This window comes from Leptonotus elevatus, chromosome 5 (genome assembly GCF_054856555.1).
Source record: "Leptonotus elevatus isolate MCC_2025b chromosome 5, RoL_Lele_1.0, whole genome shotgun sequence".
Taxonomy (NCBI): domain Eukaryota; kingdom Metazoa; phylum Chordata; class Actinopteri; order Syngnathiformes; family Syngnathidae; genus Leptonotus; species Leptonotus elevatus.
Genome location: NC_141243.1, coordinates 14,985,371 through 15,010,725, shown reverse-complemented (window position 1 = coordinate 15,010,725; position 25,355 = coordinate 14,985,371). Strand labels below are relative to the sequence as shown.

The 25,355-nt window shown below is 40.0% G+C and overlaps 1 protein-coding gene across 2 annotated transcripts in view; it reads right to left on the bottom strand.

The window, feature by feature from the left end:
* Positions 1-308: 308 nt before the first annotated feature.
* dtx1 (deltex 1, E3 ubiquitin ligase) overlaps positions 309-25,355 on the bottom strand; it is a 35,022-nt gene continuing 9,975 nt past the window's right edge. The window contains exons 3-10 of one of the 2 annotated variants that reach the window (XM_086075282.1): positions 16,487-17,198; positions 9,987-10,048; positions 9,705-9,866; positions 8,143-8,204; positions 7,889-8,047; positions 5,992-6,153; positions 5,328-5,417; positions 309-4,154 (exon numbers count right to left, since the gene is read on the bottom strand). In XM_086075282.1, coding sequence (XP_085931408.1) covers positions 3,930-4,154; positions 5,328-5,417; positions 5,992-6,153; positions 7,889-8,047; positions 8,143-8,204; positions 9,705-9,866; positions 9,987-10,048; positions 16,487-17,198 — 1,634 coding nt within the window. In that variant the 3' untranslated portion in view covers positions 309-3,929. The remainder of the gene's footprint in view (positions 4,155-5,327; positions 5,418-5,991; positions 6,154-7,888; positions 8,048-8,142; positions 8,205-9,704; positions 9,867-9,986; positions 10,049-16,486; positions 17,199-25,355) is intronic. The other variant, XM_086075283.1, reaches the window with a different exon arrangement.

The following is a 25,355-nucleotide window of genomic DNA, read 5'->3' as shown; positions in this document are numbered from 1 at the left end:
ATGTTTGTATCTACTGCTGCTCTCTGCCTTATTTAAATGCTAATGAGAGCTGACAAACCTGCACTTCCGCAGCAGTCTCCCAGCGCGTCCGTCCTATTAGGCAGGACACGTGACCAATGCGAGGTCGCTACTGGGTTGGCGCTGGTGCGAACGCGGCAAGGTCGTCACGGTTGACGCCGCCGTCCCAACGCGCCCTTTTGCTCCCACACACACTTCAGTAGCCAGCGGCTTTAAATGACCAGTAAAGCACATTCTAATCTACATACCAGAAATAAGACACAATAAAATGATGGTCAAGGTGACAAAAGTGAAACAAAATCACCCCCATTGAGGGCACCTTTATTGTCCCATTTTTGTCCACAAGAAAGACACAAACATGCAACAAGGTCAACACGATTCAATAAAGACCGGTTATTGGTTAAAAAGCCCTTTATAGTTAAATCATAGTCTCTATGTCTCTTTAAGCTCATTTCAGTTCCATTTTTGAGAACGAGGAAAATATTGACGCTGCTCAAGTGATGTCAAAACATTTAGCATGTTGTGCATATCCAAAAAAGTGGAGAAATCAGCCAAACGCTCTCTCTCTCTCTCTCTCTCTCTCTCCTTCACTCGTGTAAAAGAAAATGTTCTGAGGCAAAGATGCGGAGCGCGGTGCTAAAATGGCAACATCATCTGGTTGACCTTTCCAAAGAGCAGCCTTTGAAGATTTCATACGCTTTGCCATTAAAGTAGCTCGCATGCATCTCGGTCGGGAAGTCTTGGAAGGACGACATGGGCCTATGATTTTTGTCTTATGAGACGCACACTTGACTCAAAGAGACAAAGAGAGATACCAACGGACAGTATAACCGCACTAAATGTTTACGCTATATTTGAAAGATGTACGATAAGCATTAAACATGAATGACTTTTGATTACAGTAGCAAATACTACATCTTGCGCCGTATGACAAGTCATAACTTCCCACTTGGAATTAAATGGAAACGGTTATGTCAGAGTTATCGCAAAGACAATTGTCAGAAAATACATCCAAAAATATATGCTTTCCAATATGTCCGCTTTTGTTATAGACAAAAAGGAGCGAGGCACCCCACAAAGAAAACGACTAACCCCAAAACCACTGTCCTTGCTACAAATAAATCAAGTTTTACATCTCAAAAGTAGTAAATTGCATAAACGCCATCTCTCAGTCGATCCGGCATGACAAACCACATCGCATTTTGCCTCTCAACACAAGTCTGTACACACCTGAAAATCTAAAGGGCCGACAAAATGTTCAAGAAGCAAACATTTGGATTTCTCCAGTTCATTAAACTTGACTCAACGACGTGGACGTTTCCCTGATAGTTCTGCCTTGCTAAGGCCTCCAAAAAAGTGAAAGGAGGTCCAAACAATGAATAGTCTCAATTCATTTGGCCTTGTGGAGCGTGATAAGAAAAGTAGACAGCCGAAATAAGATCAGAAGTGGAAACCGTAATAAAAGAAAGATTTGATGCGGCAAATGTGTCGCTCACAGTCACAGGTTTGATTCCAAAAACATGCATGTTTTTGTTAACGGAATACTTTCAATTGACTGGAGTCATTTACCAAGTGGATCATTTTTATTTTATTTTTTTAAAGCCCCTGAAAAAGTATTTTTCATAAAACCTCTTTAGGTAAACAAATGGGTGGTAACTTTTTTTTATCATGCAGCAATCACTTACTTACTAATTCTTTCTAGGATAAAAACTTGATAACTTCTATGATTTTCTATCATTTCGCTAGAAAGGATTTATGCTTTTTTTTTGCATATAAAGACAAGAGCTGTGTCATCCATTGTGAATGAGGCTAAGGGCAACAATGCGAATGAAGAGATGGTAAGAAAAAAACCAACAACAAAGATTCACTTCCTGTCAAAGCACATTTTCGAAAGACGTGTTCAACTCGGAGGATGCGAAGAAATGGGAGGACGATGATTTCAAATGAATACGGTTCTCCCTTAAACATGAAATAATAATCCCTGAACTTCTGATGATTTGTTGAAATCTGCAAAAGCAATAAAGCGGTGGACATACTCACCGAGGTCAAATAACTATAAATAAGTTTGAACTGCATCAAAAGAGGGAGATATGTTTTTGCTTAAATTAGAAAAAACAACAACACTTCAAACTCAACTAATTCCAAAAATGTGTGGGGCCTAAAACCCAACTGTAGGGAACACCATGTGATCGGTGGTAGCTGGTAAGAGTGGTTGACTTATAGCCTGAAGGTTGTGGGTTCCATCCTCAACCCTGGTGACTATGTCGAAGTGTCCTTGAGCAAGACACTGAACCCTCATTTGCTCCCAGCGGACCTGGCAGCAATTTGTGTGGCAGCAGCCTCCCCTTGATGTATGAACGTGTGAGATTCAGCCCATTTACCATTGTTCTTTTGCATATAATCACACAGTACAAAGTAACATCACGTAAAAATAAAAATAGGTTTTCAGGGCCTTTAAAAAAAAATAAAAAATCTAAGAAATCAAACTCCACTTATCTGCGGCTCCTGTTTATTTATTAAACAGTGCAAATATCCGCAGCCAATATTGACCCAATTGTTTGCTTGCTTTGGAGTGAAGGTCGACTGAAAAGTCGACTTCACCCCTAAAAATGACCCGTTCGGGGAGAATGACAACGCTCATGCTGTTCTTGCCCCCCCGCTAATCATAAAGATACATTGACTATATTTATTCAAGTCAACTACACACATTCTACATGAAGGTACGAACAGTAGCATACACTAACACTACTTATTATATTAGACGTCCATTAACATGGCATACATCATTAAACAGTCCCTGACAATCTGACAAAATTGTCAGATTTTTATGTTTCATGTTGACATCTGCTTTTATATAGCGCTCTTCATGGGTGAGTGTTTCAGGGTATAAAAATAAACTAACCGTACAATCAAACTGAGCTTGAATTGCAGGGTATGTATCACCTTTGAATGAAAATCCCCAGCAAGGGTCTTCAAAAAGCCTTTCGCTCTTGGGCATAACATCTTAAGAGGGAAAATGAAAAACCGAAACACTAGCGAAGCATCTGCCGCTGCGATGAAGCATCATTTGCATGTTTCCTGGAAGGATGTCTGCTGCTAATGACGAGGACGCGGAGCAAGCAGAGAACACGCCCAACTGCTCCCTCGCCGCAGAAGGAACGCTAAAGAAATAAAACTCACGGGAGAATTTTCGCCTCGCAAAAGATGGATCTCCTCGGGAGAACGCCGACACCTTTAGGACCTGGGCGCATGCAGTCACACGCTCCCCCCCCCCCCCCCCCTCATGCATGGCAGCATGATGGATAGACCCAAGGCCACATTTTCTTCCAATTGAGCGCATACGAGCACAGAGGTCAGCGTTATCAGAGCGTCAACAAAACAAACGAGTCGAACCTTGGAATGTACGCTCCGACATTTCTTAGCGAGCATCTAAATGTCTGCGCGGGTATGTAACATATGCTAATTAGCAAATAGCTCTCGGGTGACTGGAATCTATCGAATGCGCTACAAAAGACACTTTCTTTAGCCCTTGCTTCGCTGATGGGGCACACTTCTAAAAAAAATCACTGAAAAGCTTCACCATCTGTTACAATATTTGATTCTCTTAAGTAAACGAGGGAGAAAAAGCAAATCCTTCGGAAAAATCACATCTATTTCTTGATCGTTTTGTCTTCTCGAGGGAGAAAAGCGTCATTGGCAACTCATCTTATTGCAGCAAATCCCTCGACATTCGCGATGCCTGGTCGCGCCACAAGTGCAGATGCTTCGCCTGGAAAAGGAGGTCAGCGACACATTTGCCGGCAGCACGTCAAGTGCTCCGAGGACGTGTACACGCTCCGGGCATGATCAAAAGAAACGCAAAAAAGAGCACAACAATCGTTTTGCTTCTGCCTCCACTTGTTCACAATCGTTCAGTCCTTCAGGTTGTCCTCGCCGACTCCCTGGGCCGACAGCTCCGTCAGGACGTTGTCCAAGTAGTTCGGGTCAGGGTAGCCGTGGCCCGTCAGGTTGGAGCCGAACTCCGTCTTGTGGTGGATCTCGTTCCACACCACCGTGTCCGACTCGCCTGTGGTACTGGAAGTGCCGATGGTGAAGATGAGGCGGCGGTCCCAGGCTGTGATCAGCAGCTTCAGGACCTGGATGGAGTTCATACGAGGGAGTTCATACACCCGTTCAATGTTTTTTCCGATCATAAATGTGGAATGATCATTTGGGTTGTGAAGATTTTTGTTTTGTTTTACTTGACACGTATTTTGTCTTCTCAGAAGTCAGGTTTCCATCCAAATGTTTCAAAATTTTGTATGCAAATGTTGTGAAAATGCGCAAAACGGACGTGCGACTTACGCCCGTTTCCATCCGCTCTTATTTTGAGAATATGCGCCGCGAGATGACGTTGCTGTGACGGGACTTTGGGGAGTTCCAGGTGGGAATGTTGGTTTTGACGGACTGAACGGAAGTACTTTGTCTTGTTGGACATTGAGAGCTGATGTTTTATCAAAAAAATTCTTCCTCTCCCCAAACATATCGTACTTTATCATCCGCCATTTATTGTGACCACAAACGTGCGTGTGACGTAGTATCGGTCAAAACGTGCGACGTGTATCCGGTCTTGAAGTCGCTTATTCGTTTTTTTTTTTTTTAACCCGTTGGCACAACTAAACCTGGAAGATTAGAACAGTGTTTGATTCTAAATATGCTTTCTATTTGATCATTTTACATTAATTTCAAGATTTTAGTCAAGTAAACACTTCTTACAGCTGCGAGAAAAAAAAAGAAAAAAGCAGAAGTAGAAAAATGTGATTAGTTGCGTTTAATCACGATTAACTCATTGACTCCCAGCCAAGTAACCCCCTTCGCTCCGGGCTGTTTTACTGGATTTTGAAGAGCCCGCAGAATATTCTGTTCTATTGCTTTAAAAACATGGAACCTACTAAAATAAAAATAAAAATTCTAGCTGTTTCCGTTTTGCAGCAATTAGCATTAGAATATAGAAAAGTTTCATCATTATTCACAAGCGCTTTTTTGCAACATGGCCATGGGTGATCTCTTATACTCTGCTGCCACCTGCTGGCCTATTTTTGCAATAACTATCATTGTTTTAAGCATCCTATTCAGGTCAGAGGCTGCTGTTTTGGGGACCATGGCAATATATATTTTTTAAATAGAACGTTTTTATACGTTTTTGGGAGCAAATGAGTTCATTAGGAAGAAATTGTACGATTAATTAGTTAAAAAATGTCAAATCGGTTTACAACAATTAGCTTTGAGGGATTCTTCTGACATCAGATACGTTTTGTGGCTTGGCTCACCTTCCTGCCCTTCTCGTTGTCTGGCAGGTAACACTGCCGAGGGAACCCTCTTGCGCTGAACTTCTTCCCAGGGTTAGGGTGCTCGTTGGTCTAAAACATACAGTGATACATGACTGTGACAACAAAATATCAAACAATTTGTCAGCGCAGTGCCAAAAACTGTGGAAATGCCTCAAAGGTTGGCGAGGAAAAAAAGATGACGGTACACTGGCGTGATGACGAGAGCTGGAGGTGTCCAGCTCGCACGTGGCTGCTGTGCTAACGTGACAGATGAGCGGTGCTGACGCCTTTGGGAGACTGTGCCTGCTCTCAAAAAGGTCATTTGAACATTTTATAGCACCACTGGAGAGTCAGGACGAAATTGGCAGCTTTCTATTCTAATTATTATGAACACATGCTGCAAAAAAATGTACAGCATTCAATATTTCGCTGTTAAAAGGTAATACAAAATGAGTAATAGATTCTATTTCTTACAGCCTCAAACTCTTCTCGATTTAGAATCCTGAGACCGATTAGACTACGGTGTTCTTCGTGACTTACACGGTTCACCTTGGTATAAGAATCATCAAAACTTAAGCGGATAAAGGCCGTCGATTTAGAGAAGAAAGCGGCTGGATCAGAGCACAAAAAGCAAGACGGATTAGTGAAGTCGGATCATTCCGACCTGGACACCGGCAGGAATGTCGTAGACGATGCGGATGGTCTTGGAGTCCGGGTAGCCGGGCAGGCAGTGGGGGATGACGTGATATTCCATCTTCCCGGGAGGTTGAGTGCCTGTTTTCTCCCCATAGATGGTCTTGCATGTTGGGCATTGAAGGCTGCCATCCTGCTTGGGAGAAATGTGCCAAATTAAGAAATAGGATCTCTTCATTATCACCATTCAATATATTTGAAGTATTAGCCACTCATTGCGGATTATACAGCATGAGGAGGTCTTTCATTAGCCTCTTTTTGCAGGGGTCAGCAACCATTACTGTCAAAAGAGTCATTTTAGGCCAAATTAACAAAAAATTGGCCTGGAGCCGCAAAACATTTGAACATTGTTATGAACGAAATGTACTGAGGGCCCAAAAGCTCATTAATGTAGAGCTCCACCATAACAGAAAAGTATGCAGCATCAAATACTTTAGGGATTATTTTTTTTCTACATTTCATCTTATGTTTGTGGATTTTATTGTTGTAATTGGTTATACTTGGTTTTTCATTTCATTTTTAGACTTTCCTGCCTTTCTGTCAAATTTCTGACATTTTTGGCAATTTTCCCTCTTCTTCCTTTTTTTGCGCATTTTATGGCTATTTTTCGATATATTTTTTGTGTGCCTTTTTTGCTCTAAATTTTTTGATATTTTTGCCCATTTTATGGCCAATTTATAGTCCTTTTCAAGATTGGTTATTTTGTTTTTGGACATGTTATTGTGATTCTTTGGACATTTAATTTCCTGCCTTTTATTAAATAAAGTTTCTGACTTTTTTGGGGTTGCAATTTTGTGTGCATTTTATGATCATTTTGGAGATTTATGCTTTTGTTTTGGGACATTTTATAGTTATTTTTTTCTGCCTTTCTTAAAATTCAATTCTGTGACATTTTTTGGAAATTTCATGAACATGAGGATTAGCGGTTCATAAAATGGATGGATGGATTTTATAATTTTTTTCTTTTCCTTCCTAGGTCACTTTTTTGACATTTCTAGGTCATCTACCTTTCGTCTTTTTCTGACAACTTAAAATTTTGGACTGAATTCTTTAAAAATATTTAATTATTCATTAAAAAAAATCGAAATCCTTAATTAATTTGACGAATATTTTATCTAAAAAAAATTAATAAATAAATCTGTAAAAAAATATATATTTCTACAAATATTTTGAGCCGCAGGAGAAGTACAAAAGAGCTACATGTGGATCCAGAGCCGTAGGTTGCAGACCCCTGCGCTATTGCGTATAAGGAGGGACCTGTAGATGTTGGCATGCAGCAAATGAAATTCAGCCAATCATTTTACTACTTCAGCATCAGATCTTCAACTCGAGGAAAAAAAAACGCAGCTTGAGAGCTTTCTATGCTGTAAAAGCACCTCCAATGAATTTCCTTTTATATTGGGTGACTCATTTGTGTTCTGCACAAAGCACATGAGTAGCTTTATGCAAATTACATTTTCTTATTATTGTCTGATCTATAGGCAACAATAAATATAGCAGAAAAACGAAACAACTGTGTGTGAAGTTCAAACATTTGCGTGCTATCATTCTAATGATTGGTGATCATTGCACAAACAGATGTGCTTGCATTTTCTGCTTCTGCATAAGCAAAAAGGGGTTCTGTTAATATTTCATGCAACTGCACCAAAATGAGCTGAATTCATAATGATTTCCTGCAAGTCCCAGCGCTGGGCTTCCGAGATGGATACGAGTAATCTGATAAGATCCCCATCTGTGTACAACAATTGCCGAGTTGGATCCTCTGCCAGTACCGTGCAGTCCAGTCGAGCCGAATGAGTGGGCGAGTTTGTAAACGGAGCCCAGAGAGTGACATCATAACAACGGCTGGCTCGCAAGCTTTTACCCACCTTATTGCCATTGTTGTACATGGCCACCAGGCACAGCAGATGGTACATATGGCCGCACTTGCCAAGTTTGCCCACCAACTCTGGCTTGATGCCTTTGTGCTGCAGGACGCCTTCGTAGCCCGATGCCGTGGCCAGCCTCTCCATGCAGATGGTGCAGTCCTGCACAAACACAAGATGTCAGTCGTCGTTCGCCGGAATGCTGGAACCCCCCCCTCCCCCCTCAAATTTTCACACCTGTGTAAAGTGTGTTTTACCTCATCTGGTGCCACTTTAATTTTGTCGGTGTATCTTCTGACAACATCCTCTGGGGTTTTCCCTTGTAAAATACACACACAAAAGTAAATATGCGAAAAGGATAAGTGGAAAGAATAGTCAATATATATCCTCTTTGCAATCACTGGAACCCTTCCATGGTGATTAAAAAAAAAAGGGGGGGGGACGTAAAAAAAAAAAAGTTCATCTAAATGTTCACTCTGAAATAGTAATGGACAAATGAAGCTTCATGAAGCATTTGTGATATTTTTGGACTCCTCTAGATGGCACTCTTGGTTTAAAGATGCAGTGGAAATTTAATCAACTTCCATCGCAACCAAGAGCACCATCTAGGGGAGTAAAAAAATATATATCACAAGTGCTTCACGAGGCGTCATGAAGCTTCATTTTCCCATCACTACTTTGAAGACATGAAATTTGGTGATATCTCGCAAGAAAGTCTCATATGATGTAATGTCAGCAAGATTTTTACCGGAAAACAGTTGGTTGTACATCCTATTGTATGACCTCGGGAAGGTTCACATGATTTAGAGGTCCCACTGGACATGTTGAAGAGGTCATCATTTAACTACCATGTGCTGTATATAATTCTTTTTAGGGATGTTCCATACCACTTTTTTTTCAGATCAATAAGTACTAAGCAACCAATATCACTAGTACTTTTGATATATAACCCCCCCCCCCCCCAAAAAAAAAAACAATAACCAACAACAAATATTATCCAATATAGCATTTTTTCTTAAAATGTATCTTCTTCTAATTTGTAGTTCCTGATCGTAAAATGGTTACAAGAGGGTGGCTGATACTAGTATCACTGTTGCCTTGAAAAAAGGCCAGTATCGGTACTTACTCGCCCATCCTTACTTCTTTTCTGTGCGCACCAGTGTAGCATAGCTAAGAGCACGCTCGCACAGCAGACCCCCCGATGCCATTTTTCCCGCCCGAATGTCTTTGTTCGGTTCAGCTAGGCAGAAAGAGATGAACACTGCGCCGCTGTGCTGTCTCCTTTCAACGCATCACACATCCACATCACCCATTGTCTGAGGTTTTGTTTTGACACAGGTGCAGTTGTGGTGAGAATTGAGACGCCTCCATTTGTAAACACAAACTGTTTACCAAAATAAAGACAAACGTACAGATGTGCCGTTTTGTCCCTTGGCGCCTCAATAAACCCTGTACGTGCTCAGTAGCGTTTTTTTTTGTCGGAATCCTCCCAAATCCTCACAAGGTAGATGTAGTAAAAGGTGCAAGAGTACAAGTGGTGTCGCGCACCGAGAGCTGTAAAGGGCTGACTAAGTCGGAGGACAACTGCAGTGTAGGCTAAGGATGGAAGCCTCGCTGATCAATTAGGACAAAGACTCCCGTGGGAGGTCCAGCGTTTCCATCGACCCGTAAACTGCTCTCAGCTAAGCTGATGACAAGAAAAGTTGGCTGATCTCGTTTGGTCATCCATTTTTTTTTAGTCTACACTCAACATTGGATTTCATCGACACGTTTTCCTCCCCCCGCACTCCACAAATTCCCATTCTCGCCTCCATCTTACCTTTCCTCAGGTGCTTTTTCTTGGTCTTGCGTCGCATACCGTTAAATCCCGGCACAGGTTTCATATCGCTCTTACTGATGTGCGGTGGGTGCAGAATGGGCTTGGGTGCACGGGTCAGGCAAACAGGGAGACCTACAGCGCACATCAGGATACCGGTCATACCTGATGCGTATTTAACAACACACAAACACAAATACACACATAGAAAAAAAATTGAAAAAACGATCGCGAGTGGTATTGAAATACGTTCGCCACAAAAGGAAACATTTCAGCTGATCCAACCTGCTAGCGCTGGATGCACCGGTCCAGACCCAGTCAAGTTTTTGACTGGGAGAGCAGGAACCCTGTAAGGGAAAGAAAACTGAAATCAGCGAGAAGGTCCTTTATTCATGATGTCGTGATATGATGAGACAGTCTGGCACAAGGATGCGTCCGATCCAGGCTGACAGAGTTTGGACTTGACTTCACTGCACACGTGACAAGGACTTGCTTATTTTAACGGGAAGTCAACCCCAATGTTTTCTTTACAATGATATGTTCTATTCAGCTCCACTGGCCTAAAAACAATAGTCGGATTAATATCACGATTGTGGGCGTTGAATTAAGCAGCAAAAAGCCATTTTGTTTTTAGCCGTCTCTGGGGGCGACCATTTTGCCACTTGTTGACTGAAATGGACATCGCAGTTGCTCAGGGCTCGTGTCATCACGAATCAAAGCTCACCTGCTTTCTGAGTTTGGCTATGTGAGGTTCGCAAGCCGTGATTGGTCATTACCCGAGCCCTGAGCAACTGTGATGTGATTTTTTAGTCAACAGCAAGTGGCAAAATGGCCGCCCCGTGAGATGGAGAAAAACAGGTGGATTTTTCTGCTTAATTCATATTCGACAGATGCAATATTATTTAGAATGCTGTGTGGGTGCATACAACAAATCATAAAGAAAATGTTGGGGTTTAGCTCCGCCTTAAAGCCTGTCCTATTAAAAAAAAAAACTAGGGGTGTTACAAAAAATTGATTCGGCAATATATCGCGATATTACAGCGCGCAATTCTCGAATCGATTCGATATGCGGCCGAATCGATTTTTAAACATCCATTTTTTTTTATGGGAATGTTCAACAAAACGTCTTACTTAGGGTTAGGATTCACACATTAAGCATGGAAGAATGTTATATTAATGGAACATTAAGCCTTAATATTTGATTTCAGTGCTGTTCAAACATGAAACAGACTGCAACCTGTTTGTTAAATGCAGTGGCTCAGTTATAAGCCTGAAATTTCAGATAAATACATTTTCATACAAATCTTACAGTGTACATGTACAAGTTTACTGATTAGTATTTTCTAAGTTTGTGTTAATTTTTATTTATTTTTGAAATCGCAATAATCAATTTTTAGATTTGTATCGGATTAATCGGTATCGAATCGTCAGGTAATTCACAACCCTAAAAAAAACCAATGCAAATACATGATGTTTACTAGAAAAACTGCTAAAAATGCTCAATACTTACATTAATTTAAAAGCCACAATTTAACCATCAAGTTTAAAGAGTACGGCATACACAATCATATACATATGCAACTACCTAATTTGTCTTAAATAGTATAGTATCAATAAAAAAATATATAGATACACACCAAACAACCAAAACTCAATCATGATCGTGTGGAAGAAGCTATTTTATATCTATTTCTTAATGGACAAGAGGCCCATAAATGACCTCCCACATGTCATATACACTTCATCCACTCAACTCGGCTCTCGGACCAGGAGGGGCCTGAGGTCTTTGGCCTTGCAGCCCGCAGGCGTTTCACAAATCCGCATCAACTGACTTCTTTTATGAAAGTGTGAGAATCTTTTTCAGTGCCAGGAGAGAAGAAGAAGAAAAAAAAGAAAAACGTGCCCCCGTGCTGTCCTGTTGAGACACTGGGGTCCAACTTACTCCTGCTGTGTAAGTACTTTTTTTTCCCCCTCACATACTTTGATAAAGACCGCAAGATATCACACCTACTACAGTCCCAGGACAATACTTGAAAAGAATGGAGCAAACTCCACATATTATTAAGATGTCTTATTACTGCGGGCACACAGCCCAGATCTACATTTTTAGAAAACATGAATATTACAAATTTTGTTGAAAGAAACTGAAGAAAAAGCTTCATTTGGGAAAAATTTACAAAAATAAATACATAAATAAATAAATAAATAAATAAATATAAGGTATTTAGACCAAATTGTGATCAAAACTTACCTAGATTTATAATATATAATAAATAACTCATCAATATAATAAAAGGGTCTTGGTCTCAGTACACTGTACCGACGTCCCACTAAGATACAGCGCAGAGAGAGCTTGTAACTTTAATTAGGGATGCTTTTCATCTTCATTGCAATCCACTCCAAGCAAAGATCACACAATGAGCTCCAGAGAGTATTACATCATAAATATGCAATGTGATATTACAGCTGCACACTTAGCGACTTCAAATAAAAAAAAGGAGGGGGAAAAAAAAAAATCTATGAATATGAGCGAGACTGAAACAAGCAGGCAAACACTTATCTATGCAGTTTATTCCTACAAAGTCAGGACACGTTGCCTCTTGCAGGCAGTGCAGCGGAGCTCATCATTTTGTAAAAGTGCACACTGGCAGTTGTCTGTTTGGTTTAGATGTGCACCTCTGCAGGAAGTCAGCCTGCCTGTCCTGGCGGAGCCTTGAGCGCTGACCTTTAAGACACGCCACTGCTGAAGGAAGCCAATGTCATTCATTTGCTTGAATCCAATTGGACTGGAATCGTTTGCAACTTTCCATAACATCAATACAGAAAGTATTTGTGATCGGGCGGTTATTGCAAACAACAGCAGCCCTTTCCTTCTGTCTGGTTGAGCGCACCCTCTTTGAGCCAATTCAGTCAAAGAGGATGAACCCAACCACCTTGACATCTCATGCACTCCGCCAAATCAAATCTCTCTCTCTCACTTCTGACCGGGTTCATCCTGAACTGGTTGCCAGCCAATTGCAGGGCACGCGCAGACGGACAAGCGTTCAGAATGGTCTGTATTTTGAAGCCTTAAATCTTAAATGAAACATAAGATCTAGAATAAGATTATATTGATATGTTTTATTAATAAAAGATATTTCATCGACAGATTTTCTCTTCAAAGTAATCCCCCTGGAGTCCAACACACTTTGCCTTTCTATGCTACATCGTCTTGAGGGATAGACCGATTATCAACGCCAATATTCAGCTTTTTTTTTTTTTTTATAAATATCGACGTCAGCTTTTTATAAAATCTGACGGCCAATAGTAGATCTATTTAAGATTGTCTTAATTTCAGGGAACTATTTTTCATTTATTTATATGAGATGTTGACCGAGGAAACTCCGCACCTACTGCTTATGGTTTGACATTAAAACTAAGATTTCAGATATTTTGATATTTTGGAAAACATTTATTTACTGGAGAAATCAATAGGGAGCTATTTACATGTTTAAGTTTTCATTTAACTTTTTAAGACATGCTCCCTGAACTTTTTCTTTAATTTTTTTAAAACAAAGATATAAAAAAAAGTCTACATTTTACAAATCTGAAAAGTTGTTCAATTAATCCTCTCCAATTAATCCATCAGGCTAAACTCCCCCCAAATTACACCCCCCCCCCCCCAAACTTGTGAATGATGAATAGTAATCGCTGGATGTTTTTCACCAACTCCACCCCCCACTTCAACAAACATGATACTGTATATTAGGGGTGTTAGAAAAAAATCGATTCGGCAATATATCGCGATATCACAGCGCGCAATTCTCGAATCGATTCGATATGCGGCCGAATCGATTTTTAAACATACATTTTCTTATGGGAATATTTGACAAAACGTCTTACTTAGGGTTAGGATTCACACATTAAGCATGGAAGAATGTTATATTAATGGAACATTAAGCCTTAATATTTGATTTCATTGCCATTTAAACAAGAAACGGATTGTTTGTTAAATACAGTGGTTCAGTTATAAGCCTGAATTTTCAGATAAATAAATACATTTTCAAACAAATCTTACAGTGTACATGTTTACTGATTAGTATTTTCTAAATTTGAGTTAAAAAAAAAAATCGCAATATAATAATCAATTTATAGATTCGCATCGGGATTAATCGGTATCGAATTGAAAGGTACTAGGCAATTCACACCCCAACTGTATATGATTCGGGCTGAATTTTGTCCGTCCGTCCCCGACCACCGGGCTTAGCAATAAGCAGTAGTTTGATGCATCTTTTACAAACCACATAAGTTGTTTGGAGAAGCGTGTACAGTAAAAGGCAAGGGTGGTGAGATTCTGGTCTTTGTATGTCCATGAGACTAATTTGTTGACACAAGCAAACCGATGGTCAAACTGCAAATATTGTGCATGTAAACATCAATTTGAAGCAACACAATCTCCTCAAACAAGCATCTTAATTCACAGTCTGACAACTTTCCAAGGAAAGCAAGACGATCATATTAACACTCATCATGATCACTTGCAACGAATGCTTGGTTTTCATTGACACCATCAGAAAAGCGTCAATTAAACTTTTTTTTTTTTTGTCCGAACATATTTCTTTGTTGTTTTCTAAAATTGTGGTTACTTGCAAAATAGAGGCAAAATTATTTGATTTCTCTTAAAATAAATTGTTTGTTACAAAAAAAAATGGTGAAAACAGTCTAATCTGATGGAACGGTAAAAGAGAGACATGAAAAAAAAAAACACAAGGTGCCGAGTATCTGTGTTTCTATATTCTGCTGTGTGGGGAAAAAAAATGTGATGTCTCACATTCTGTGTCGATTCCTGGTGTCCGTTTGCCTCCCACAAGTGAGCAAGTGCGAGAGGTTTGTGTTTGTGCACACGTGAGTGAGCGCGCTGCTGAGGGTATGTAAACCACGTGCATCCTGTATGTTGAGCCACTCGCCTGAGAATTTTTGTACTCCGCCTCACCCAAGCCTCTTCAGCAGCTTTCTCTCTCTCTCAGTCTTCCTTCCACAAAAGAAATCTTAAAATCTTTCTCCATCGCATTTGTACACATGTGCATCAATGCAAGTGTAAACGTTCATGTATGTGTTGTGCTTTTCCTTTATTTACTTTTTAAATTTTATTTTAGTAAAAAAAAAAAAAAAAAAAAACAGGGTTGGGACTAAAGAGTCAGTGATACTAGAAAAACGGATTTTCCTCAATGTTATTTCACACACAAATTTTCCATAATCCATTATTCATTTTCCCTGTGGAGCCTGACCTCCATGGCTAAGAGGTCCCCCCCACAGCTATGCCACAACCCGCCTCTCATGCTGGAACCACTCATCACACACACGCAGCTAATGAAACCAGAAAGAAAACTATGCTTCCACAACGACACTGTGATAATGACACGGGTGCAAAGGAGAAGCAAGAGAAATATTGCTGTTATAGTATAGATCAGGCATCGGCAACCTTTCCTGTCAAAAGAGCCATTTAAGGCCAGATAAATGACCAAAAATCTGTCTGGAGCCACAAAACGTTTGAAGATTGTGATGAAGGAAACAGTCTGTTAGCATTTGTCTAATGTACTGAGGGTCCCAAATTCTAATTAGAGCTGTACCATAAAACAAAATCCAATACTTTTAGAGTTTGAGATTCTTTTTTTTTTCTACCTTTCGTTTTCCGGGTTTGGATTCTTTTTTCTCTGTCATTTTTGCCATCAGTTTTCTGATTTTGGGAGGGCAATTTTGAGGACATTTTATGGTACATTTCAGGATTTCTTCTTTTGTTTTTAGACATTTTATAGTCTTAGACATTTTCTTTTCTGCTTTTTCTTTTTTTATTAATATAAATTTTCTGACTTTTTTGGGCAATTACAAAGACATTTAATTGTAATTTTCGGGATTTCTTGGACATTTTATGGTTACATTTGGAATGTTTTTTGTTTTTTTTATCCAACTGTGACATTTTTGGCAATTTCATGGAATTTTATGATGAATTTCTGCTTTTCCTCTTCAGTCATTTTTAGGTAATTTTAAAAAACTTTTGATCTACCTTTTGTCTCTTTCTGACAACTTAAAAATGTGAATTGACGTTTTTTTTATATATCTAACTAATTTGCTCCCAAAAACGTATAAATGCGTTCTATTTTAAAAAAGTGTCCCAAAGACGTATTTATACGTTTTATGTTTATTTGTTGTTGTTTTTTTACGTCAGAGCATACAGAAGGCTTTGATGTAGTCTTTCAACTGCAGAGAATGGTTGAAGAAATGGTAGTTACTACAAAAACGGCCAGCAGGTGGCAGCAGAGCATAAGAGCTCAACCAGGGCCATGTTGTAAAAAAAGCTAATTTACCCACAGTTCTTAACAGATTTGTAAATAATGACGAAACTTAGCTATATTCTAATGCTAATTGCTGCAAAATGGAAACAGATAGAAATGTACTTTTTTCTGAGGAAAGAAGAGACTCTAATCTTTCTTTTGGTGGGTTCCATGTTTTTAAAGCAATAGAACACAATATTCTGTGGTCCTTGCAAAATTAGTAAGCAAAGGGGATTGCTTCAGTGAAAATGGCTGAGAGTGAATCATTAATTCATTTAAATAATATTTTATACTAAAATAAAATTAATATAAAAATTTAATTTTTTTAATTAATTTCTACTCATTTTTGGGGGAGATCAACAGGGAGCAGAGGGACTAAAGAGCCAGGTTGCAGACCCCTGATATAGAGAAATACAACGATAATACAGTAAAAAATAAAATAAATAAATAAATAAATAAGACTTGTCTCATTACCCTGGTGGAATGGTTCCTCTCGGAGTGGCCATAATGCGCTGAGCGCCGGGTCGGTTCAGGTTGTTCTGTCCATTGAGTGCAAGTGTGTTTTGGCCATGGGATGACATCACAGGGAAGTTGGCTGTTGACAATGGCACCTGCACCTGTTCACCTTTGGCTAGCCCGCCTCCTATACTGACATTATTGGTGGCGGCCGACGTTGGAGACCAAAGAGAAGTTCCGGCAAACGTGTTGCTCTGCCGCACTGCCGTCAGGGTCCCTGTTGCACCCGCGTTGCCCGCCGCCCCTCCATGGAGCTTCCGTCGCTGAGAGGCGAGGATCGCATTGGATGCGGCTCTCGTACTGTTGACCAGGATGCACTGCTGGCAGGAGCAGGGCTGTCCGGAGCTGGCTCCCACAGGCCAAGACTGCGACTTGGGGATGGAACCCATGATGAGCGGGTAAGCAAGATCCATACGCCTCCGAAGGCGGCGTTTGCGCTGGCTCTGCTTGTTGGTTTGAGACATGCCGTTGAAGTCGATGAGGTAAGAGAAGCCAAGAGAGGTCAGATCCAACCACGGGTGCTGCTTCTCGTAGGCATTCTGGATGGTCACGCAGATCTCCATGTCGTACGGCGTCCATGAGCCATTGTCGTTCTCCCACTCCCACACTACACCTTTGCCTGGAGCAGACGACGGTTCGTAGAAGTTCCTCTGCACTGGTCTCATTGTGCCTGAAAAGACATGACAGGCTTGTTATGATAGCCCCAATTTCCCGGGAAAGTAAAGTTAAAAAAAAAGAATCTTTCTAGTATTGTGTTCTATATGACCCCATTAGTCTACACGTGGTATTGTGATTGTGGAATATGTATTATATTGTATTTTTATCCATTTTAGGCGGAGGCCATTTCGCTTGCTCAGGTAACAGCCAATCCCTGCTCCACTTGCAAATGTCACATGACCAAACAGAAAACAGACAAACCGTGATTGGTTATTACTTGAGCAACTGTGATGTCCCGTTGAGTTGACAGCTTGTGGCAAAATGGCCACCCCCTGAGATGGATAAAAACGGGTGGATTTCATTACTTCATTCATATTCCTCAAATGTAATCTTAACCAAATGCTGTCTTTAGACAGGGCACAAAGTTTCACTTGACTTTAAACAATGATTACAGTTAGCAAGGTCATTAGTAACCAATAGAATTGCTATTTTAACCTCAGTTCAAACTCTGGTTAATCCAATTAGAAAATGAATACGTGCTGAGGCAGGAACTTGAGCTGCTAATGAAGATTACTTTGTAATAAATGTGCGCAAGGCTGAAGGCATATTTTACCGATTGTCACATTAGATCAGAGGTTCACGATATTTTGGCTAGATCATCACAAAACAAGGTTGTGTAAGCTTAAAAAATAAATAAAATAAATAAATGCTCAGGAGACTCAGCAGGACCATCAAATATTCAGAGAAACACAACATGGCCACAATCCTTTGCTTTTTTCGGTCTCTTGACTCCACCAGCAAAGCACCGATGCCCATCTACTCCTCACCCATAGTATGATGAGAGTGTGTGGTTTTAAAAAATATTTTCTCTGTTGTGCCCTGTAGTCCTGGAATGTATTCAACATCTCAGTGGCATGCGATAAACTGACATTTAATGATATGGCAACTTATGTTTAATATACCAAGAGTACTCGATTTGCCAAGGCCCCTCAGTTTGCAGTAGTCATTTACCGTTGTGTCCACACAAAAATTCAAACATGACTTGTTGACGTTCTCACCACAACTCTCTCCATTGTCCTTCCTAACAGGAAACTGAGCGAAAGTGTCCACTTCCTGACTGGTCGTGTGTGATTTTAGTAGCCATCTTTCCTGCCCCTACCCTCAATGTCCTCCAGTTGTCTTTGCCTTCCTATCAAGCGAGAACAAGCTGCGTGATTTATTGCCTCGCCAGACCCCACAAAAAGGGACTCTAACCTCACTGTCGCTCCGGGCCAAGGCAGTTCAGGGAGAGCTCAGCTGTCCTTCCAGGTCTCAGCTGGAGGAAAACTTCCTGCAGCCTGTTTGTTGCTGGAGGCCAAGTGTGCTTCCATTCCTTAATAGCTTTGTTTTCCTCTGCCAGTGACCGAAGACCTGTCTAAATGACTTCTGAATGGCTGAACAAGTCGAACGCAACTGTAACGTCCTTGACTTAAAAGCCAGCGGCAGGAAATGAAAACAGATGTCATACAGTTGAAATGGAAGTCAACCCCCCCCCCCCTTCCCCAAAAATAATTCTTGACAGTATGTTACTAGTCTAAATACAGTATTTTTGGTTAATATTGCGTTAGTGGAATGTGAGTTAAGCAGCAAAATCCAGCAGTTTTTAATCAAAATTAGAAGGCGGCCATTTTGCCACTTGCTGTTGAGTGAAAATGACATCACAATTGCTCAGATAACAACCAATCACAGCTCAGCTCCAGAAAGTGGAGCAAGTGGCAAAATGGCCTCCCCCTGAGATGGATAAAAACGGCTGGATTTTGCTGCATAATTCATATTCCACAAATGTACTATTAATCAGAATGTCATGTTTAGACTTGTGAGGTCAAATATAACATGATATTGTCAAAAAAATGTTTAAGGTTGACTTCCCCTTTTAAAACACTATGCAAAAGTATAGGGACACAATGCCAATACAGAAAGTGTTAATGGAAAAAGTGTTTTGTTTGTTTGTCAAATTTACAACTTCTTGTTGATTATAAACAATATCAAAAATGTAGTTCACTGATGAGGAGGGCCTGCAAATGACTAAATCCGCCCTTGAGCGTATCAATGCGCGTGTGAAGCAAACGCCTCTGGTGGAAATTGCGCAACCGCAAGCAGTGTCACAAATCTTTCAATAAAGAGCATGAGATTTACGTGTGTTGTAATGGAAGCTGTTTCTGGGTCGACACAGTGGTGAGTGTAATCGATAGTATACGGCATGTGAACGCTAGCGCTCGTCTGTTCCCTGAGCACGGTGCCAGCAGCCAACTTCTCAGTGTTCCTCTCCACAGTCTGCCTTGGCCGTGCACCAGCACTGTCTTTCAGAGCCGTTCCTCACATTTTCCACTCACCGGACTCCATCCTGGTCTCACACACAACTCTTGGACAAGGAGCAAACGTCTGTGTCGGCGAGTTAAGGCCCCGTATCACCTAGTTAAGGCTTTTCCCCCCTTTAGTGATACTGTACCATAATCACAAGCTTGATGATATACCCTTAACCTTTCCGATTTCTCCGAGCCTGAATTAAGCCTATTAAAAAGTATTTTTGTTTTTTCAAAGTCACTTCATAATCAGTTTTTCCTACCTCACTGCTACCTCACCGCATTTGACATTTTTTGTGAGTACGTTTCTCAGGCTGTGGTTATACAAACGAAACTGGGTCCCACACTTGCTAGGTGACTTTTAGCATCATGAAGCCTCAGGATGTCAACACCTTACTGTACATTTGCATCTGAGCAACCCGCTGTTCCAAGTCATTAAAGCGAATTAAATGAATGCACTTGCAAGCAGTGCGATTTATAAAAACATGGGATTTGTTTTCAAATCCTAAAACGACCTTGTTAAAGAAAAAAAGGCAACATATTGTGAGCACAGAATTTCTCACTGCAGAGGGCTGAGATTAGTATTTGTCTTTTCCTGTATGAGCATAAAGCGATGAATCTATTATACTGCCAAACTTGTAATGGGTCATTGCACCTCAGTGAAACCCAATGAGTGAAAGCCTACTTTTTCAGATTTTGAGTTTAGACAAAACATAATATAGAAAGTAAAAATTCCAAATTTTAGCTTGATCTGATCAACAGTTTCTGAGATTTAGCAGTTTTCACTTTTTCGCGAAAATAGCTGTGGCAGCCGAATTTCAAATTGCCTTTTTTTAAGCAACTACTGGTTCAATTTAAAAACCAAAACAAAAGCAAGGTATTTCTGAAACAGGGAAATTATAAGGTATCAAAATCTGGCATTTGCATCAGAGTACTTTTGACAGAAATTACTTTAGGCTTATGTTTTGACCTTGAAATACACAATAAGTTACACGCCTAACCTCAACAACACAAATACAAAAGAAAGATAACCATGCGTGTCATTTGGATTGGTTATCATTTTCCCTTTCCAGAGATACCCTGGTTTTTGCAATCTGACGAGTGGTTGCTGGAAAATGGGAATTTGGAATTCGGCGGCAACACCCATTTTCGCAAAAATAAATAAATAAATACATTTGCAATTTCTCAGCAAACTGTTGATCCGATCAAACTGAAATGTAAACGTTGTCTTTCCATGTTATGAATGATCCCTACATCACATTTCACTCATATCGGAAGGGTGGGATTTCAAAATTCTGGATGATCTGAGATGCAACGACCCTAATATCCTACTAAACCTCATGACACCACATTGAATTGCACTAAGTCCTACGCATCAAGATGTTTTGACAAGGTGGTACTTCAATGTTTTCGTTCGTGTTTTAGACTTCAAACACATCGTGAGTTCATTTGAAAGCCACAGAATAACGCAACCATAAAAGTAAAACCCCAAAAACTGCAGATCCACTCTAGATGTTAATTTATTGAGTTGGTTGTAAATAAAATAACTGAAGCCTATTAGGAGGTTTGCACTTAAAGAAAAAAGTGCGGCATGGCAAAGGGAAAAAAGCACTTTCCAAAAAAAATAAAAAATAAAACTCACGCACATAAATCCAAGTTGAAAGAGAAGATGAGGAATCAGAATGCTGCCAAGTGGTTAAAAATATGTTGTACACTACTGGGAGAAAGCATCTGGCCCAAACAAATCCGACATTGTCATTCGCGAGGGGACGTTTTCTGTTTTTAATGTTTAAAGTTCTCTGTTCATAAAGCTGCCACCGTCATACCTGTGCGGTCCAAGTGTGCTGCGAGAGCGATTAGCTGCTCATTAACAACCAAGCTGAGATCAGGCACCATAATAATGAGGACGACAGTCAGCACCACTAAGCTGCTTCAACAGCATTGTAGGTTTCAATATCACAGCACTGCTCCTCTTCTCTCGCAGAATCACACATTAAAGCTCATTTTCTATGCCGCTACGACACGTTCATTTGCAGCTCTTTACAATGTACTCCTGTAGTCAGCTGCCACTTGGATTCCCACAAGCTTCATTCGGTCTTTGTTGGCAGACACGACGGATGCACGAAGCCAAAGCCTTGGTTATGGTAACTTGACAGAGATGCTAAGTAAAAGGGGGAGAAAAGAGGAAGAATAATCAAGGAGGTCTATGATTGGTGGAGGATTTGTGCAAAGGAACAATAAAAAGAAAGAAAGAGGGGTGGGGTGTTTATCTTTGGCCGAAGCCTAGAAAGTAAACACTGCAATAGAAAGAGTCCCATTAATAGGTTCTTGTTCTGCTACCAGAAAATTGGGAGAAAAGCGAGAAAAAGTGGCTCAACCACTCAGCAAAGTGAAGACATCCTCTGTTCTTTCAACTCTCATACACCCCCATGTCTTTCGGGACATGTCTGCTTTCTGTCCCCAGAGTACAACTAAAGAGAGAGGCAGCATTCAGTTTTAAACAATGCACCAAATATCTGGAACAAAATCCCCCAAAATGGCATTTGCAGAAAATTACTCTCACGTCTTCTAAATTAAGACTTGAGGACCTGCTGCCTTGTATTAAACCAAATTCAAACCTACTCTACTCTGAATAGTAACTTACAGTCATTTAGCTGATCTTTAGTTGTTGTTTTTTGAAAATGTTTCATATCTGAAATCCTTTTTTTTTTGGTTTCTTGGTTTGAACTGGCACATTATTTTTTGTTTATGTTAATGTTTTGATTAAATTTTGATTTTACATTATGTAAAGCACTTTGAGGTGTAGAGCCATTCCTGTTGTTTATTTTGTTATTGTCATGTAAACCTCCCACCACTTGGGGGAGCAGTGGCGCCAATTTGACACAAGTCTACTTAATCAATGAGACGCAGGAGTTTCTACTTTCTAGTGGTGGGAAGGTAAATAGTTTTAGACCGTGGACGTGGTGGAATGTGTTCGTGGTATCAGTTTTTTTTTTGGGTGTGTCTAACCATAAGTAAATAAATCTTCAATGTAAATTTGAAACCGGTAGACATTTTGTTATTTAGCCACAGGTCAAAACAAACGAAAGGAGCAGACTAGTTTCAAGTAATATATCTGCAGGTATTTGTGTAAAACAACAAGTACAAAAATAATTTGCAGTTGGTCCACGTACAAACTCCAGTCAGCGCAGCCAAGCATCAGACCCTGCAACAACCTCCAGAATTTGTGGATTTCGTGATTGTCCTCGCCACTGACTCGCCGCGTGTGGGAATGACAAGAAGGCTCATGCACATGTGCCGGTTTACCTGCGTGTGCATGAATGCTAAACAGAGGTGCGTGTTGCGAAGATACTGTAAGTGCGGCTGAATGCACGTCTCTTGCATTTTTGAGTTTCACGGCACCACGAGTCCGCTTCACGTCATTATTCTTTGCTGTGTCAGGGGAGAGAGAAAATACTGCCAAGTATATCATTGATTTCTACACACATTTGAAAATGTTTGGGATTTAATCCGTGTGCTTCACAACAGTGCAACAATAAGGCTTACATTTTCTCAAACAGTGTTTGTCTCAGACACCAGCCAAATGATGACTGCAAAGTTCTGTAGTTCTGGAATCAATCCAGTTTGAAAGCAGCTCTCATAAACAGAGAACAAACAAAAGTAAACAAGAATTTTGAATATTTATACAATTGGGAATAACAAAAATAAAAAGACTGTTTGGGAAAGTCAGAAGAATAATTTAATAATTTACATTCACATTACAAAAGTAATACTACTGTATGTTCTTTTGCTCCGATCACCACAAACGCATGAACTGCAACAGCATTAATCCCCAATGTGAACATTATGATTCCCATTCTGAAAATAATCTTGATCCACTGCAACATCTATTCAATACCACACACATACAATTACCTCAGCCAGTTAAGCTGCAGATCTCGCTTGCATGTGACCACACTATATTTCATGTCAGGCCTCACACACAGACGATATATTTATCAGCGTTGTATCCTGCCTACTCAGCAAAAAAATTGACTTAAAGACGTACTGTGTCAGAGGATACGTTGAGGAACAGCTCATGCAGTTATGTTCATAAAATTACCTTGCAACCTTGTTGTATGACTGGATCAAGAGAGGATCACAGGCAGGTTTAAGAAGAGTCGGCTAATTAATTAAAACAAGATAGATTTGGCCTTTTTGAATGCAAATTCTGCGTTGGCTACACCCTTTTCAATTATAGCAGATCAAAAAAAGAAAGAGACCACAAGAGGAGGTGGAGCTACACTATAGCTACGCTAACTTGCCTTCTAAAGTTACAGTGTTACGAACTTATTTTGTTCCGTGACCTCGTTTGCAACTTGAAACCAGTGGTAATTTTGTCGACAAAAAATGTCAATTTTTTTTCCCCGGACAAAAATGAAACAAAAACTAAAATAGAACCCATTCATTGAGACGATAACTTAATTTTGTCAATGACTAAAACAACACAGTGACGAAAATTCACAAAATCCAGTCAGAAGAAGGAATGAAATGCGGGTGGGAGAAAAGAACCACGCAGAAACGGTTCACTGCACTTGATTTAATGTTCAAGCATGTTAAAATTAATTGTGCAGCTGTAAAATTAATCACAGGCAATTAAGCACTTTTTTTAAAATGTAGCTGCAAATTAAGTTTTAAGATAAGGCATATTATTGTCAGTTCAACATGTTTCATTGAAACAAGTTTAATAAAGACACCGCTGTGTTAAATGCGTCTTGTGTGTTAAACTAAAGTTACAAATAGGTGTGTTATAATATTGTGTATAAAAGTTGTATGCTGAAGGAAAAACATCGACTAAACTATAATTGCTCTTTATTTCCGTCAACTAAAACTCAAATATAATCAGATGACTAGATTATGACTAAAACAAAAAAAATTGGTCAAAAAGACTATAAATAAAACTAAATTAAAATTTATTGTCAAAATTAACACTGCTTGAAATGTTCAGAAATCAAGGTGACTTTTCCCATTGAAATGAATGGAAATGCAATTAATCCGTTCCAGTCCTCGAATTATGTTAGGATGATGCAGGACTTGCAGTTGAATCATGCACCAACAAAACAACGCAATCATCGTCGTAATGGGGTGTCTGGTCAACTCTCAATTTGCATCGTCTCCTAACCATTCCGTTATAAGCGCGCTATTCTAATTATATTGCTTGTATTGGATTCATTAAAAGGTGAATGCAAATACAGAAATTCCTTCAAAGTTGCCTGTAAATGAGCCATGCAAGTTTCAGCGCAACATAAAGTATAAATCAAAGTCGTTAATAGTAAAACATGATGGCCTTACATTGATTTGATGATGTGATTTGTGAAAGTTCACACTGACTGTCATATGCTTTCTAGCAAGTGTGAAATGCCCACTGCGAGAGCGCACACTGGGACAATGACAATGAGTGTCAAAAGCACCTTGGGCTTTAATTTTGGATTCAACAATTTGTCATGCTGCCACTGCACAGTCGTGGCCTAAGAGTGCAGAATGAGAGCAAACCCCAATGTGACGCGCTTTCGGTTCTCTGCGACTGATGGCAGCCCGAGTTGCGTCAGTGTGACTTTGGTTTCAGTTAAATGACGCTTTGTGCCAACGTCAGACTACCCACTTCTATCCAACCAACTTACACTCTGTGTAACACCATGAACGTCTGCCTTCTATAGAATATAGACAATAGGCTATTATATTCATAGGTCATTTTGTCTCAACTTGAGCTTTTGTTTTTGTAAAGCCAGAGCAGATGTGAAGACATGCACAATTGTGTCACGAAGATATGGACAGAAAGGACAACAACC